General features: G+C 34.3%; 2 protein-coding genes across 2 annotated transcripts; both read left to right on the top strand.

Annotated features, from left to right (window-relative positions):
- Window positions 1-690: 690 nt before the first annotated feature.
- LOC138311180 (collagen alpha-1(XXI) chain-like) lies at window positions 691-3,688 on the top strand. The gene is made up of 4 exons (XM_069252662.1): window positions 691-880; window positions 2,096-2,267; window positions 2,508-2,539; window positions 3,558-3,688. The coding sequence occupies exons 1-4, from the start codon at window positions 725-727 to the stop codon at window positions 3,633-3,635; spliced, it is 438 nt and encodes a 145-aa protein (XP_069108763.1). The 5' UTR covers window positions 691-724; the 3' UTR covers window positions 3,636-3,688.
- A 3,977-nt stretch (window positions 3,689-7,665) lies between these two features.
- On the top strand, window positions 7,666-17,906 carry LOC138310508 (tubulin polyglutamylase complex subunit 1-like). Its single transcript, XM_069251756.1, has 8 exons — window positions 7,666-7,817; window positions 8,099-8,189; window positions 8,939-9,133; window positions 10,190-10,305; window positions 11,223-11,358; window positions 12,265-12,322; window positions 12,866-12,949; window positions 17,063-17,906. The coding sequence occupies exons 1-8, from the start codon at window positions 7,748-7,750 to the stop codon at window positions 17,078-17,080; spliced, it is 768 nt and encodes a 255-aa protein (XP_069107857.1). The 5' UTR covers window positions 7,666-7,747; the 3' UTR covers window positions 17,081-17,906.
- The last annotated feature ends 915 nt before the right edge of the window (window positions 17,907-18,821 follow it).

Here is an 18,821-nt window from a genome sequence, read left to right as displayed (position 1 = left end):
ATGTTTGTATTTTACACGCTACTTTTGACGGTGACGGTGGTCCATGTGTCCGAAGGTGGGTTCTAATATTATATTGTACTTGTATAAAAACGCGACCTTATGCATCCACCCAAAAAAAGGTCAAAAGTAGGCCTACTTTCGCAAACTTGTCCAAACTACCGAAATCGTATATAGAAATTGCAATCGAAAACGAAATTATTGATCAAAACTTCTTCTTACGTGTTTTATGTTTTAATAAAATGATGAATAATTGTGTTTGGTCGTCTCTAAAATTATACAATGCAGACTAAATCATTGGTGCCAAGCTGGCAAATAATTTTCATGTTCGCTAGCAAGTTCAGTTAAGATCGAAAAAAAAAGAAGAAAATGTATACCGAATTAAAATATGAATTAATGTGTCAAAGTTTGTCACTAAATTAAGATAGCAAAAACAACAACGTTCATACCGAATTACAATACCAATTAATGTGTGTGCCGTGTGTCGCTTTCAGGTACAGGGTGCAATGGCGTGGCTGCAGATTTCGTTTTTGTAATGGACGGTTCAGACGGTGTCACCGACTTGGGATTCGCTAAACAAAAATTCTTCGTGTCTGGTCTGATCGAGAACTTTGAAGTCAGTCCTAACAGTAGTAACGTTGGAATTCTAGCATACGGAAGTCAGGTTGGGGGCGACACTCTGGGTCTCCAACCCTTCAAAGGCAAAACCCAAATCAAGGAACATGTCATGAGTATGGAGTATCCGAAAGGCGACACAAACATTGCAGTAGGTATCGATGACGCCCGAGAGATGCTGAAGCAACAAGGACGACCAACAGCAGCTAAATACATGGTGGTGTTTACTGACAGGTTATCAAGTTCACCCATGCACACCTATACACAGGTACTGTAGAACTATCTTACTGTAAGCATACTTCTGTAGTAGAATCAGGTTTATAATCTTAGAGCTATTATGAATTCGCGTAATTATCAAATTGGCTAATATAAATTCGAGATAAAATCACAATGGCTATATAAATAGTATCCAGAAGAAGAAAATGTTCGTTATCGTACCATAAGCAATATGTCAAACGCAAAAGAGCGCAACACCACAAAAGTTTCACGTTTGCAATATTAACTATGTGACTTTTATTGTCATTGGTTAAAAGATGCTCCACCGCTTACAAATAATACTTTTTTCTCTTTAAAAACAGGAACAGACAATTTAGTATTTTAATTCAGTTTCAAAAGTTACTTACTTTACACCATTACCATATTTGAAAAGTTTGAGCTTCTTATTTTACTTCAAGATAAAAAAATATTAAAAATAATTAATTGCATCCCGAAAAAAATGCATGACACTTTGTCCTATATGTTTTATATGTAATGAAGTACTGATTGTGCATGCACCAAACGCTAAATAAAATATTTTATATTATTGTTTTGCGTTAATTAGACATACATGTATATGTACACGATTAAACACCAATTATGGTTCAAATGATTAGAATTGTTTATGCTCTGTCGTCGGAGGAGCATCTTTAACAAATCAGGAGAAAAAGTCAAAAGAACAAATATCCATTCATTTCACATCGACTGCAAATGGATACAATGACATTAATATCAATATTCAATGAATCTCTTGGTATTTGTAAATGTTACATGTCGTCAGATCACAGTTTTATAGCAAAAAGCAAATAATATATCAATGTGGCCGATCTTGACGTTATCTAATAGCATTGCATATACAATACAAAGATGGTAATCAAAGCAATTAGATTAGAGGACTCTGTTAGATGATACCTAGCTTTGCAATATTTCTAAAGAAGAAGAAAAACACAAATACAAAATAAATAAATAAATAGAAATAAACAATAAAAAAACAAACATAAAGTGGGTAAAAGTCTATAAGTTTCAAAAGACAAACCTTCTTGAATAAAAAAAACTGATAAAGAAATAAACAAACACAAAAAAGCATAGCAACTCTGAGCAAAAGAATAGAACTTTCAAATGACAAACCTTCTAAAATTTAAACTCGTCTTCAGACCTGATTATAATTCTCCCTGTACGGGTCCAATGTAATGGGTCTAAAATAGCGTTTGTCATCCTGTTTGTCCAGGCTTTCCTTGCCAAGGCTGATGGAATTAAGATATTTGCTGTGGGTATGGGCCCGGACAGTTCAAACGAGGAGATGAAGATGTTAGCGTCGGGGCCTAACAGTGTTTTTACAATTCCTGATATTGCTTCACTCGACGCCCTGGGCCCATACATGTCTGATCAACTGTGCAAAGGTAAGAACTTTATCAAACAACTTATTTGTCGGTTTGTTGTCAATTGTTTTCGATTTAGAAGTTAGTATGGATCTTGCTGTCATGCCAATCTATTGAATTCTGTATTTTGTTCATTTACTGGCAAGGCTGTAAAATTTTCATCAACTGATGATACATTAGACCTGACAATGCACAGTACTGGTGTTTCTAGTTTTGTGTCGCATTAGAGGAGTAATGATTTTTGTCTTTTACTTTACATAGGCTACATGAACTCATATGCAGAAATGCAACAGGTAAGTTTGTGAATTTAGTAACTTTCTTTGATTATACATATAAATAAAATATCTACCATATATGTTTTGGTTTGGTTTATGACATATGACGTCATAATAATATCCAGTGTCATTTTAGAAAGGCCTCGAATATGTGGAATGTGTTGTAATGTATTCCGAAATTGCATATTACAGAGTTATCTGCACTTTCGGGTATGTATTGATTGTGACGTCATGTGTTTGCGAGCGTAACGTCATACGTTTTGGAGAAAACGACGTGAAATGCGCTCACAAAATAATGGCGTTACAATCGATACCTACTCGCAAGGGAGCTAACTATGTAATATGCAGAGACTGAATAAATGTCTGTATAATTTTGGGAGTTAGCGGTATGTTCGTTGTGTGTTCTTGTATAGTGGGACTCCTGCCCGCGTTATAATAGTGGCAATGTTCCATTTATTCTGACATTGCTATGGTACAGTGGTAATTTATCAAGCTTTGTTGACCATTTGATTTGAAGTCTATATAGAGAATAAAGTAATCTTAATATTATTTTGGAACGGGTTACTTGTTTTCTGTGTACAAATGAAATTATTCCAAAGCAATAAACATTTTTTTGTTTTTTAATAAATGAACGTCCCGTTACCAGCCAGAGTCATTTAAGGACGGCCTCCCATGTGTGCGGTGTGTTTTGTGTATGAAGTGCGGGTGTGTTTTGGGAGACTGTGGTATATTCGTGTGGCCAACACGCAACACACCCGGTCACATAATACCAGTCGTCCCACTCCAATTATTCTGAGCGCTAAGCAGGAGTAGAAACTACCAATTTTAAAAGGTCATTATTATTTCTTATTTGATTTTATCAATGTTGTCGTGTGATGTTCATTATGATTTGTTCAAAGAATTTATAAAGGTTAGGAGTTGTTCGATTTGCTTTCTTTTATCTCGAAATGCACCATTATCGTCACCACATAATGAAAATGACTAATTCGTCTTTTCAAATTTTCTATGAAAGTGTCTTTTTTTTTATCCTTTTCAGCATGGGCCCGGACATCTTACAGGACGTCGAGAAAATTCCACTTCCAGTCAACCGAAATTTAACAACATGCAGCCATGATTAACACGTCACGTGTCCAATGGCGTTCATCGATCACGTGACCATTGCTACAGAAACTATATATAAACTCGTGTTTTAAATACATGTATGAACTTATAAACTTGAATTTCATTGTCAATATTGTTGTTATATTCATCACTTAATAAAGATGACCAGTTTGTTTTACGAATTTTCTTTCTTAATAAGATAAGATAAGATAAGTTTATTTCTGGTTCAGGACTTATATGTAAAGTCCTCTATACCAGACTCAGACAAAATATAAAGTTTACAGTTAATACATTTTTATCCGGTAATAATAATAAATTAATGATGTATACAGGCTTTGTAGTTGTATAAGAGTTCTTGTTCTTTCAAATGTTTATCTAACGCATTTTTGAAGGAGTTTATATTTGGCGCCATCACTACATTCTCTGGTAGATCGTTCCATATCTTAGTAGCTCTTAGTGAAAAAAAGTTTCTCTTAATCTCATAGTTAGATCTTGTATGGAATAGCTTCCTCCTATGCCCCCTGCTGCTCTTGCGGTCCGTTGCATCTTTCCATAAAGATAAAATGTTACAACATTCAGAGTCATATACTCCATCTAAAATTTTGAAGAGTTCTATCATTTCTCCTCATATTCTTCTATGTGCCAATGTTGGTAATTTCAGTTTCTCCAGCCTTTGACTGTATGCTTTAATTTAAACCGCATCTCACCTTATTCTGCATTTGTATGGTACATAGTTACCTTCCCTTGCGAGTATATATTGATCATATGAATAAGTAAGTAGCCCAGAGACCTGATATTGGGCCTGTGACATGCAGAGATGAATGGCTACCAACTTTGTTCAAATGAAGGACAATGACCTTCATTCAATGTCACAGGGGTCAAATAGGGTAAAATCTTTATACGACCTCTTGTGAATAACTAAGAGGCCTAGAGATCTGATATTGGGTCTGTGGCATGCTAGAATGAATGGCTACCAAGTTTGTTCAAATGAAGGACCTTGACCTTTACTCAAGGTCACAGGGGTCAAAAAGGCTAAAATCTTTAAACGACTTCTTCTCAAGAACCAAAAGGCCCAGGGTACTCATATTGGATCTGCGGCATGCTTGGATGAAGGGCTACCAAGTTTGTTCAAATAAATTATCTTGACCTTCATTCAGGTCAAATAGGCTAAAATCTTTTAAACGACTTCATGTGAATAACTTAAAGGCCTATAGAGACCTGATATTGAGCCTGTAACATGAATGACTACCTTTAGACTGGATATTGGATTTGCAGCATGGTGGGGATCAAGGGACCTTCATTCATGGTCTAATTTATTAAATATATCAGGACCTGGACTTTTTCTAATAAAAGAGGTTTTTTTTGGATTGCCTTAACTGTGTGCCACTACTTTATTCATTGAGGTGTTGTATTGTGCCAATAGTCAGATGACCGTTAAGGCCCATCAGCCTCTTGTTCATAACCTAATGGAATTGGTCCCGTTTAAGAGTAACAACAAGAGTTATCTTCCCTTTCTCTTCTCTTCATTTCATCCGCGACACTCCTTCAGGTGTATGGTACAGAGTTACCTCGCCAAACTAGTATATATTGATCATATAGATACATTGTAGATATACGTTATGAGCATAACGTCTCATTTTACAGTGAAAAGACGTAACGTATGCTCATAAAATGGCATAATCGATATCTATATCCGCAAGGGCAGATTACTCTGTAATATGCAAAGAACTGTGAAAGAGAAAACGTGCCTTAACACTTCCTCTAGTTACTATCTCAATGGTTATATCGACCCCTGGACTACATGTATCTCATAGCAAAATGTAAGACAGTTCAGCAGAAAATAATCTGACCAATCATTAGGCCTTCAGAGATTTCTTTTGAAGATTACAGAGAGAGCGACGCAGTCACACAGCCAACCACATCGAACCGATATATGATTCTTTTGATGTTCTCTTCCTCCTTATACATAATCACTGAAAATAAATCAGTTGTTATTTAATGTAAAATAAAAAAAAATAAAAAAAAAACAGAGGGAATTATCTCTATAATCATGAAGACGTAAATTTAAAGCGCAACACCGATAATTCTCAATTGCTCGGAAATCATGTGAATGAAAGAATTAAAAAGAGCACTAATAATTCCGACATCGATTTAAGGATGTATTCTTCTGAGGTTTCAATCCCGTTGAAGTCTCGTTTCGACAACGATCAAAGAAGTTATGAGATTTTCAAATACAATTTATCAATATCTGTAGCAAGTTGCCAGTTGCAAATTTTGTCAACAAATTACATTTCTATTTTTAGTAAAAAATTTTATACGGCGATTTTAAGAAATGGCCCATTTGGCGGTCATTTTGAAATTGTGTCTTTTTTTCGCTTTGAGTAGAGCCACAGTTTTACCATTTTTTACTGAAATTGTTTTTACTCAAATCATCACTGCCCCAGCAATTTTACCAGAACGTTTTCTGTAAAGGGTTAAATTTGGCAAAAATGGCTGAAAATGGTGCATTTTGTAGCTCAAAATTAAGGGGTAGGGATCACAGGTATTCTGAGAAAAAATATTAGTCTTATTAATCAAAACTGGTATATTTTTAAAGAAGGCTACTATAAAATAAATTCTACAAACATCCATAAATATCAAACACCTCATTAGGAAATTATGGCTTTAATCTCTTGTGTATATGGTCAAAACGGCAAAATTCCCCTAAAATCCAATTGTCAACTAGGTATCTTTGAGTGACAATAGCTTAAAAACGAGCACACGGACATATGATGATTTTTCGTCCATTTTCTTTTATGGTATGAACTACTATTTCCAAAAATCTATATGAGAAAAAAAGAGTTTAATACAGGAAATTTTTGTCTTTCAAAGGAGTACATCCTTAACGGTTTTTTTTTTCTTTTTTTTTTTAAGGAGGATGTTTTATGAAGTCTCCTCGAATCCGGATGGCACATGATGACGAAATAAATAAAAAAAGATTTAGTTAAAACCTGTTTTCATTCAGAACTGCACATACAAACACGTTTGTATGGACTACGTTTGTATGGACTAGTACAGTTGAGTGTAAGCTAACCTTGTATAATCACTAACCCATACTCATTCTTTCCCTACCAAGGTTGACGTGACACATTGTCTACAATTTACATTGTATCGTTTATTATACGGACATTTTAATGCGATTATTGTTCCACCATACAGTTTTCTTTGATTGTATTATTTGATATCACATATAATTCAAAACATTTATTTGACATGACAAAACGAGGGAATGCTACAATTTACAGAATAATTTTTTCAGTGTGAAATTATTTTTGTGGTTGATTTTTCCAATGTGAATCAAGTTTATATGTATTCAAATTGTGAACAGCATTTGATATGGATACTACTCGAAGTATTCACGACTCTCTTTGTAAACGAGTACGCACGTGTAATGTTTGAAAATTCTATTCACAAACTAATTTTGTTTAGATTAGTGTTTTCTACACCTGAAGAGGCTTAAAAAACGAGAAAATGCTTTTAAAAAAATGCCAAATTTCGAAAGATTTTTTCGCCGTTTTGATTGATCAATAATGATTCATACAGTTAGTTTTTACCCCCATTATTACAAATGAGGCAGGCATTACTCAGATTTGTAATTTGTGTGATTTCCCCCTAAACCATTAATTGCTCTTGCGATAGGCTAAAACCAGAGATTTTTAAAATAGTGTACATTCATGTATATCAAAATATCTGGCTAAAGTTTTAAAAGTTCATGTACGCGTACAAACAGGATGTACATTAGTCCTCTTAATATTAGGGTTGTTTTTTTTTTAAATAATTTTTGCCTGATATATATTAGACCCTTGGCTTTAGATAAAAAAAAAACCTACAGAAAAAGGTAAGCGGACTAGATGTACATGTACATACATGTATGTATTTTCCAAAATTAGGATTTTCCAATATTTTTTTATATTGATGACTATTTCAATCCAAAAGCAAAAAAAAAAAAAAAAAAAAAAAAAGAATATAGTTACTGTAGGCCTTTTAGTGAAGTTTTTGATGGCGAAATCGTACGAGTTATCTTTCTTGGATTGATGTTCAAGCGTCTGTGCGACCGAGATGTGTAGTTTCTAATTTGTTTACAACATGGCGGACAAGAAGAAACCGAACTCGGCAGACGATCGCGTTTTACAAGAGACAGACAGACAATTCCTCGGTAAATAATATTGGCATTTATGTTTACTTTGAATCGTTAATCACTCTATAAATACTTGCAGATGGTAGTTTCAGATGTAATAACACATTTGATTTAGTTTTTGACATAATTTTGAAAAAACACAGGTCCTGTGTTTATGAAGATTTTTGTTAATGTTTTAAATACTTTAATCCTTTTCTAGTGAATCCTGTTACAAGATATATTGATCTTGACACAAATGCCAATATGGTGATATGTCAACTTGTAAGTTTATTATAAACATATATTGTTTATTGAATCAGAGAGAACAAGTACAGGCACACTTATCAGGGATGTGTTGGAGAAAATCATCAGTAACCGGCCTGAAGATCCTATTGCATTTTTAGCTGATTAGTAAGTTATTTAAAGTTGAAACAGCACGTGGAATATTAGGAACGATTAAGGTTCTGGAATATTCATTCTTATTTGGAATAATTGTCAAAGTAAACTATAAAAATTAATCGCTATTAGTAAATTATAGCTCATTCATTTTGTGACTGATGATGTGATTATTTTACATGCATGTAATTAAGATACAAGATTGAGGAATCATCAGCTGACAAAATAATGTCCTGTTTACAATAACTATGAGGAAAACTTAAGCTCAGTAGATAAAAAACAGAAAAGAACGTTAACGATGGCCCTAATAATAGTTTAAAATGCTAACCGACATCTATGTATCTATTGGCAAATTTTCAAGTTCAGAAAGACATTTCGCATACATATGTAGACATTTGCTTGAGGTACTTGAAGAATCTATCATTTTTGGACAGTGTTAATTTGATAATACATGTACCTTCTGTTGCCTAAGTAGTGGGGTTGAACTGGTTTGATCATCAGTGACCAGGTAACTCAATTGGTAGAGCATTCGGCTAATGTTCCGAGGTTCCGGGTTTGAATCCCAGTCTGGCCGCTAAATTTTCACTTCTCCTGTACACAAAGCTGAAAAGCTGTACACTTTAATAAATTGTTAATAATATTTTATGTTTTCATACATTGTTCCTATTGTTTCCATTGTCGTTAATTAAGACATTTGTTTAAAAATAATATAATGTTATTAATGTATTGAATTGAAAAGATTTCTGTTTTTGTTTTAACCACAGTTTTGATTCTCTGGAAGACGAGTCTAATTTAGTTGCCAAAGCCAAACAGATTTTAACGATGACCCACCACAGTCGCCCAGTGTTTGAAACTAATGTTAGAATGGCCTACAACCTGCTGCAGAAACACAAGATCTCAAAGAAAGTATACGGTGTTAATGGGACAGTTTTCACAGACTTAATCAAAGGACTTTGCAAGTAAGTAGGATGTCACTGCTCTGTCTAAAACAATCTAATTAAAGTTAGACTTCTAATTCCGCTCCACTACCATGCTCTACCTTATGCTCAAATACAAGATCTAACAATGCCCCATTCGGGGTCACCTTAGCATGACCCCTGTGGTTAGCCAATCAGCATCTCGCCTTTGGAATCTTCGGTGTGGTTGATTCATTTGGAAATGTTAATGACTAACAGTAGGTCCTGAAATGTTCCGATTCTAGGCCAGAGGCCATGCTGAGGGGGCATTGTTAGATCTTGTATTGGAGCGTAACGTAGAGCATTTTAGTGGAACGGAATTAGAAGTCTAATTTTAATCAGATTGTGCCTAAAACATATTACCTAAAGACACAGTTGTAAAGGGAGTATCCTAAATGGTAGAGGGGTTACTATCACTGACATGTTCACCCCTGGACTGTCACGTCATGTAGTAAAATCAGAGGCAGCTTAGGAGAAAAATACTGACCAATCAAGACCTGCAGGGACTTCCTTTAAAGATTATAGAGAGAGCGATGCCAACTTCACAGTCACGCAGTCAACCAGAGTGTTCCATTATTTTATTCTTTTGATGTATGTACATCAATGGACCAGGTTCAAATTCAGCTGAAATAACCTTTATCTTATGTTGCCTTCACTTTTTCTGAGACATAGTCCGGGGATGGATATCACAACAGTGATAGTCACTCATAGAGTATCAAGGATGTAGGGGGAGATATCTCCTGCAATATGACTTATGTGTCGCTATAATTGCTATTACTGAACTAGTTGATGATGTTCATATTATTTAAACATTCTTGAATGAAAAAATGTTCAAATTTCAAAATGAAACATTAAGAATATGAAGTACATATTGAATTCTGTTGGTATTTGGGAAACGATATTACACAGAAACATTTTTCTCAGATTTCCTTAGTTAATTAATTTTTTTTATTAGGAAATTGTAATAAAATGCTGTTATAATAATATTAGATAAACTTTGTTCAGATTGCAGACACCAGACAATATGTAGCTATTACATGAGTTTTATATTTTCAATAGAGACATTCCACAGACTGTACAGAACAAACTGTTAAAGAAACTGGAGTGTGTGGAGCATGAGTGTATCAAGTTTAATGTGTTTAGTTCTGGTGTATTCACGTGCTGTGTTTTACTTGGTAAGTGTTATTTAGAATAAATATACCAATCAACCCACTTATCGATTACCTGCTGCAGATCAATGTAACGTGTACAAGATTTTACTAGTTAGATACAGTGAAACCTTTCTTAGTGACCATCTCTTTATAAAGACCACTTGCTTTCTCGGGTCAATTTCAATACAATATGTCTGTGCATAAGAACCACTTGGCTTTAAACACATTTTTTTTTGTGTCCCTTTGACGGTCTTTATAGACAAGTTTGACTGTAACTTATTCAGTATTTGCGTATTATAGAGTTATCTGCCCTTGAACGTAGGTAGTGATTATGACCTCATGTGTTTGCGAGTGTACCTTCATACTTTTTAGAGAAAACAATAATATCTGTAAACTGAATAACAAATTCAAGCCATATTTTTATCCAATATGACTTCTTTTTTTAATCTATCATCATCGTCAGAAACCCACAAGTCACAAACAATAGAGCGGTGACTCGTGGATTTCAGATGATGGTCTGTCATAGGATTATATATAAAACATTGTTGTTCGGAACAAAGCGCTGTGGTGGCAGAGTGGTTAAGATATCTCGACACTATTACCACAAGCCTTCCACCTCTGGGTCGCAAGTTTGAATCCCATGTGGGGGAGTTGCCAGGTATTGACCGCTGGAAGGTTGTTCATCATCTCAAGATACTCCAGCTTTCCTCCACCAACAAGCCTGGCACGTCCTTACATGACCCTGGCTTTTAACTCTTTCACCCTTATGTAACTTTAGTAGACTCTACCATCAAGTGATCTGGATGAGTCCATTATGGCCTACAGTAGTGAAAGGGTTAATAGGACATAAACTAATAAAACCAAACCAAATTGTTCGGAACTTAAAAGTTTATAGTAAGATTCCATGTAGTTTATTGTCAACATGTATTTATCTTTTCCAGATTATGTGAAGCTATCAGAAATGTTGTTTAAGTCGATTGACCTCCAGAAAAGTGGAAAAGCTGACAAAGTATTATGTGAGACTGTCCTAGATCAACTACGAACCGCTCTGGCTAGTAACAAGGCAGATGCAAGGAGGTAAAAAGCTTGAATGACAAAGAAATGGTCTTTATGGGACTTCATTTTATGCTACGGCATCATTTTAAAAAGTTTAAGAATTTATTTCACATAGCTGGTTTTTGTTTCCATGTACCTGATGATGGCCAAGAGGTTGAAAATTTGTAAAAGAAAAAAAACATTTGTACTGTTTGAAATATATATCTTCTCCCGCTGGAGGATGATTGCTTGGAATTTTATTTTTTCAGCGACATAAAATTATCTCTATATTTAAAGATGCTCCACCGCCGACAGAGCATAAATGATATTCATCATTTGAACAATAATAGGTGTTTAATCGTGTGTATATATGCCTAATTAACACAAAAAATAATATAAAATAATTTATTTCGCCTTTGGTGCATGCGCAATCAGTACTTCATTCCATATAGGATATAGTGCCACGGAATTTTTTCGGGATGCAATTAATTATTTTTCATATTTTTAACTTGAAGTAAAAGTAGAAGCTCAAACTTTTCAATGGTGGTAATGGTGTAAAGTAAGTAACTTTTGTAACTGAAGAAAAATACCCAATCGTCTGCTCCTGTTTTTGATAGTGAAAAAAATCCCATTTGTCACCGGTGGAGCATCTAAATTAAGATTTTGTATGTTGGGAAGATTTTTATTTTAATTTTCATTAATGAAATTATAGTGGCACACCAGTAAATCTCACATTTTGTTTGATTTGAATGGCTATTTCAAATATGTTTCTATAAAGTGAATCCTTATTTTTTTAATCACACTTTTTGGGTTAAATATGGACTCTTATAATAATGATAATAATATCATTAATGTAGTGAATAATGTATCTTGCAATATTTCTAAAGCACCTATGTATGATCTCAAGTGTACTATAATCATTATATTTTCTATTATTAACTTTTTCAGAGTTGTGGAGTCTGGTTATAATCTTGGACCTGATGGATTGTATTACGCTCTAGATAAGGTAAATATTTTATATGATATGTATATCTGTCTGTGTATTTTGGCCTCACTACACTTTATCAGATTATATATATTTGTTGATATGATAATAATAATTGACTCTCAAATATTGATGAAGGTTTACATCTTGTTGTTATAATCTTCAGCTCAGATATATGACATTTTTATTATACCGTATTCGAACCCATAAGCTCCCATGTCCCTATAAGCAGCTTTCCCCCTTTTGAGGCCTCCATTGGGCATAGATAAAGACCAAAACTGTATTGGGTTGCAATAATTTTGTCTTGTTAAGCATCTTTTCATAATTTGATTTTTTTTAAATGCCCTGGGTGCTTTTTGGGTCAAATACAGTAATATTTGTAAGGCTATTTGTACTGTGAATGCTGCCTTTAAGTACAGACTTTAGCTGTGTTTATAACATGCTGAGCAACACAAACCCAAACTTTACATAATCTAGAGCACTTTATATTAATAAAAAAAAAATATGTCGAATACATCACTATCATATAACATAGGCTGATAATATTGGTTTTTCTCCTTTAAGGCAATGAAAAGGGGCCATATGAACCAAGGAGCTCAGACGTTAGACCAGTTTACAACTGAGGCATGTGACGCCTTCTTAACAAAGGTAAGATAGGGCATCTTAACATACAATAAAGGTATCATCTTAAGACAGTAGTATCTTAAGATAAGACAGAGGTATCTTAACATAAGACAGAGGTATCTTAAGATAAGACAGAGGTATCTTAAGATAAGACAGAGGTCTCTTAACATCAGAAAGAAACAATTTAACACAAGACAGAGGTCTCTAAATATTAGAAAGAAACATATAAAAATAAAATAGGGGTATCTTTACATAAGACAAAGGTATCTAAATATAAGACAGGGTTATCTTATCTTACGACAGAGGTATCTTGACATAAGACAGGTAGTTATAATCAGACGGGTATCTTAACTTAAGACAGGGGTAACTTAACATAAGGCAGAAGCGTCTTAACATAAGACGGGGATATCTCAACATAAAACAAGTGTATCTTAACATAAGACAGGGGTAACTTAACATAAGACAGGTATATATTCTTAACATAAGACAGGGGTAACTTAACATAAGACAGGTATATCTTAACATAAGACAGGTATATCTTAACCTAAGACAGGATATCTCAACATAAAACAAGTGTATCTTAACATAAGACAGGGTATCTTAACATAAGACAGGGTATCTTAACAATAAGATAGGGTATCTTAACATAAGATAGGTGTATCTTAGCATAAGACAGGTATATCTTAACATACAACAGAGGTTAATTACCATAAGATAGGAGTATCTTAACATAAGTCAGGGGTGTCATTGCATAATACAAGATATCTTAACATAAGACAGAGCTTTCTTAATACAAAATGGAAATATCTTAATATGCAATAGATGTATATAAGATAAATATGGAAGTATCTTTTTTTTTTTTTTGTGATTTTTTTTTTTTTTTTTTTTTTTTTTTCAAAATTTTTTTTTTATTCAATAGACATATAAATAACATTATGTTCCTTTCACAGAAGGACTTGCATACAAATTTCCATATTTAAATAGATTATTCTAATCTTGAACACAAACTTTCACCGCTTTCACATTATTTACAGATATATTCATCATTTATTCATCATTATCTCTCAGTCATTCATATCCATTCAAAATAAATTGATATTTGTAATTCCAAATAATTAATTTACATTGTGTATATAATGTATATAATATGGAAATATCTTAACATAAGACAGAGACATCATGACATTAGACATTATATTAACATAAGCAAGATTTGTTCAACTTAGCACAGAGGTATCTTTAAATAAGACAAGGTATCTTAACTTATGACAGGTGTATCTAAACATAAGGCAGATTTGTCTTAACATAAGATTAGGACATCTTAACAAAAGGCAGGATATTTTAACATATAAGACAGGGGTATCATAAACATAAGACAGACGTGTCTTAACATAAGACTAGGACATCTTAACAAAAGACAGGATATTTTAACATAAGACAGGGTTATCTTGAATATAAGACAGGAGTATCTTAATATGATATAGAGGTGTCTTAAAATCAGTCAGGGGTATATATACTTAAGACAGGATATCTTAACTTAAGACAGAGGTATCTTAACATAAGACAGGGTATCTTAACATAAGACAGGGTATCTTAACATAAGAAAGATGTATCTTAACATAAGACAAGTGTATCTTTAACATTAAGACAGAGTGTCTTATCATAAGACAGGGGTATCTTTAACATAAGACAGTGTATTTTAATATGAGGCAGCAGGGTATCTTAACATAAGATGGATGTATGTTAAATTCTTAACGTAAATCAGGAGTATTTCAGCAAATGAAAAAGGTATCTTAACCTCGTACAAAGGTTTCTTAACATGCTTTACCTGTTTGTCAGATTTACTAATTTAGTAAAGGGAAATGAGAAGCTCTATATGGGAGGAATTTGAGTATTGAAGTTGGTAGTGTGATTCTCTCCTGACATGCCATCTAGATCTATTGTGTAACGTTCTTAAATTAGCTAACCAGATTTAAAATGACTGCTCTTTCGCCATCTTGGATTTTACCAATGAGGAAAAAATAATTTGCACCTTATTGATACAAACTTCATATTGATGTGGACAAGCTTGTTGTAGTGTTTTGACACTGGTGGGCTGTTAAAGTACTTTGGCCCTTTCTGACTTGTACGTACTCTAGTTGATTATTTAATGAAGATAATGATAAACGTATAACAACAATATCTTAACACTGATACATTCTAGTTACCACAACCAGGAAATTATTTTACCAAGACAGCTTACTTCCTTGTTAAGATGTGAATGGGTGTCACTTGTCCGACGATACGAGTTTCCCCTGGGTTCTCCAGTTCTCTCTCACATTAAGACCATCCCCTGGGTTCTCCAGTTCTCTCTCACATTAAGATCATCCCCTTGATTCTCCAGTTCTCTTTCACATTAAGACCATTAAGACACCATTCCTCTGAGTTCTCCAGTTCTCTCTCACATTAAGAATCCTGCTCCAGTTCTCTCTCACATTAAGGGATTCTCCAGTTCTCTCTCACATTAAGACCATCCCTTGATTCTTCCAGTTCTCTCTCACATTAAGACCATCCTCTGGATTCTCCAGTTCTCTCTCACATTAAACCATCCCCTGATTCTCCAGTTCTCTCTCACATTAAGACCATCCTCTGATTCTCCAGTTCTCTCTCACATTACGACCATCCCTAGAAATCTCCAGTTCTCTCTCACATTAAGACCATCCTCTGGATTCTCCAGTTCTCTCTCACATTAAGACCATCCCCTAGGAATTCTCCAGTTCTCTCTCACATTAAGACCATCCCCTGGATCTCCAGTTCTCTCTCATATTAAGACCATCCTTGGATTCTCCAGTTCTCTCTCACATTAAGACCATCCCCTAGAGAATCTCCAGTTCTCTCTCACATTAAGACCATCCCCTGGATTCTCCAGTTCTCTCTCACATTAAGACCATCCCTTGGGGATTCTCAAGTTCTCTCTCACATTAAGACCATCCTCTTTATTCCTCTGGATTCTCCAGTTCTCTCTCACATTAAGACCATCCTCTGGATTCTCCAGTTCTCTCTCACATTAAGACCATCCCCTGGATTCTCCAGTTCTCTCTCACATTAAGACCATCCCCTGGATTCTCCAGTTCTCTCTCACATTAAGACCATCCCCTGGATTCTCCAGTTCTCTCTCACATTAAGACCATCCTCTGGATTCTCCAGTTCTCTCTCACATTAAGACCATCCCCTGGATTCTCCAGTTCTCTCTCACATTAAGACCATCCCTGGATTCTCAGTTCTCTCTCACATTAAGACCATCCCCTGGATTCTCCAGTTCTCTCTCACATTAAGACCATCCCCTGGATTCTCCAGTTCTCTCTCACATTAAGACCATCCCCTGATCCATTTCTCTCTCACATTAAGACCATCCCTGGATTCTCCAGTTCTCTCTCACATTAAGACCATCCCCTGGATTCTCCAGTTCTCTCTCACATTAAGACCATCCCCTGGATTCTCCAGTTCTCTCTCACATTAAGACCATCCCCTGGATTCTCCAGTTCTCTCTCACATTAAGACCATCCCCTGGATTCTCCAGTTCTCTCTCACATTAAGACCATCCCCTGGATTCTCCAGTTCTCTCTCACATTAAGACATCCTCTGGATTCTCCAGTTCTCTCTACATATATTTATTAGTACGTACGTATTACAAACGACTTATAATTAGGAGATCCAGGTTGATTGCACTAAGTACCTACTGTATAAATGTTAAATTTTGCGGGTGTAAAATTTCGCGATTTATTGTTTGGAACTTACATGCGGGGGTTATTTTCGCGAATGTTCTTTGTAGCCTTTGAAAGCGTCATTCATACGACAATGTAAAATATTGATAGTGATAAATTTTGCGAGTTATTAAATTTCGTGAATTTATCGAAATTGAAACCTCCGCGAAAATTGCTACAACTATACACTACGCTACACTTGTAGTATTCATAAGTGTAGCGTATATATTATTACCTGGGTGTCCGACGGCGAAAGGAACTTTGATGGGGAAAGGGAAAATATATTTTTATTGTCATGAATTCGCAGTTTCATATAAATATGTTTTTACTTTATTTCATATATATTTTGCTCCAGTTCCTATGCTATTTTCTTCTTTTTTTTTATCTTTTGAAGGTCAAGAAGATTCGGTGATGGAAGTTGTGTGTCACAAGACCGATAATTTGTAAAAGTTGTTTGTCAGAAGACCAAGAATTTGTAGTAGTTGTTTGTCAGAAGAAAAAAGAACTTACTCTGAATGGAAAACAATTAGTGAAAGGCAACTGGTAAAAAAGAAATCAGGGATGTGTATTCTACAATTGGTTCTAGAACAAACTGTGGAAAATGAAATGTTGAAAATAAGATATTTAAAGTAAAAAAAATAAACGACAAGACGTTGGGGATATTTAAATAGTTAAAAATATTGTTTTAAAGATTTCTTTGCGAAGAAAAGAAAGGATAGCAAATTAAAGAAATTTGGTTATTGAAAATGATTTCTTTTTGATTTCTTTGAGAACAAAATAAAGGATAATAGAAATTTGATTATTGGAAATGAAATTTTTAGGTTTCTTGGGAATAAATAAAGGATAACAGAGCTAGATTGAGGAAGTTTAAATATCGAAAATGATTTTTATAGAATTATTTTTTTTACAAATATTAAAAGGAAACAGATTGAGGATATCGAATATTTAAAATGAGATTTTTAGATTTCTTTGAGAGAGCTAAAAGAAAGGCCAACAGATTGAGAAAGGTTAAATATCGAAAATGAGATTTATAAATTTCTATTATACCAGTAACGGAAGGGAATGAAGTGGTGTATGATGTGAGAAGGAGTATGTTGCTAGCGTTACCAACGTTGTCATGTCCTATCCTGTTCCATTGTGTCCCACTTCCACGTCGAGTAGGAGACACTTATAAATTATGACATACAGACATTTCTAATTTAATTGTATCTCTAATGTGAGTCAGTATCAGATACTGTAAGGGTACATATTTTAGCACAGTCAAATTTTAGCGAGAATGTGAAAAAAATGTAAAAAAATAAATATTATTAGCGCGGATTCAAATAAGCGCTATTCGGTGGTTCAATACCGGAAAACCCCATTAAAGAGTTTAGCGCTGTATATGAATTAGCGTTCAAAGACAGTAAAAAAATAAATATTATTAGCGCGGATTCAAATAAGCGCTATTCGGTGGTTCAATACCGGAAAACCCCATTAAAGAGTTTAGCGCTGTATATGAATTAGCGTTCAAAGACAGTGCGAAAAACGCTAAAATAAAACTACCACTAAAATAAAACTATCGCTAAAATAAAACTACCTCTAAAATTAATATGTTTACAGTATGCTTTGACATTGTGAGAATTATGTTTAGACATTGGTGAGCAGTATGAAAGTACTTGCGTTTGAGTGATGGATGCTTTTTGTATAGATATGTGAGAAATTATGTGCTAGTATGTATGGAGTGATTAGTCAGAGAGATCTTTATGTGATAATGTAAATATTGACATTGTATGGATAATTTAAATTGTATTATATGTGATAAAATATGCTTTAACTTATTTTTAGCTGTGGTTTTGTAGTTGTTTGTTGTCAGCTAACATTCTTTAAGAAAATAAAGCAGTGCGTATATTCACTCTCTGAACTATTCTTGTCCTGTGTTGTGACCAAAAAATTTGAGCAATTTTTTGATAAGTTTCATTTGAACTCATAAAATAAGCTATTCGGCCAGTGTCAGACTTAAAGCTACTCGTGTATGTACATGTATACGGTCAGTTATCTGCACACATGTTGGTCATATCATAATCCCTGATTAGTCTTGTGGGAACACGGAATGGATACATTGTGTGGGCTGTTGCGGAAGTAGATATCAGGTATTAGATATGGCCAAATACTGA

This window comes from Argopecten irradians, chromosome 16, assembly GCF_041381155.1.
Source record: "Argopecten irradians isolate NY chromosome 16, Ai_NY, whole genome shotgun sequence".
Taxonomy (NCBI): Eukaryota; Metazoa; Mollusca; class Bivalvia; order Pectinida; family Pectinidae; genus Argopecten; species Argopecten irradians.
Note: the sequence above shows the minus strand (reverse complement) of the source record. Positions and strands in the feature narration are given on the sequence as shown.

What these genes read in the sequence shown, in the direction of transcription:
- LOC138311180 (XM_069252662.1), top strand. Translation starts at nt 725, where the DNA reads ATGAGTATGGAGTATCCGAAAGGCGACACAAACATTGCAGTAGGTATC. An exon ending in CCATGCACACCTATACACAG is followed by an intron (nt 881 to 2,095) that starts GTACTGTAGAAC and finishes CTGTTTGTCCAG; the next exon opens with GCTTTCCTTGCCAAGGCTGA. An exon ending in CATATGCAGAAATGCAACAG is followed by an intron (nt 2,540 to 3,557) that starts GTAAGTTTGTGA and finishes TATCCTTTTCAG; the next exon opens with CATGGGCCCGGACATCTTAC.
- LOC138310508 (XM_069251756.1), top strand. Translation starts at nt 7,748, where the DNA reads ATGGCGGACAAGAAGAAACCGAACTCGGCAGACGATCGCGTTTTACAA. An exon ending in TTAATCAAAGGACTTTGCAA is followed by an intron (nt 9,134 to 10,189) that starts GTAAGTAGGATG and finishes TATTTTCAATAG; the next exon opens with AGACATTCCACAGACTGTAC. An exon ending in CACGTGCTGTGTTTTACTTG is followed by an intron (nt 10,306 to 11,222) that starts GTAAGTGTTATT and finishes TATCTTTTCCAG; the next exon opens with ATTATGTGAAGCTATCAGAA.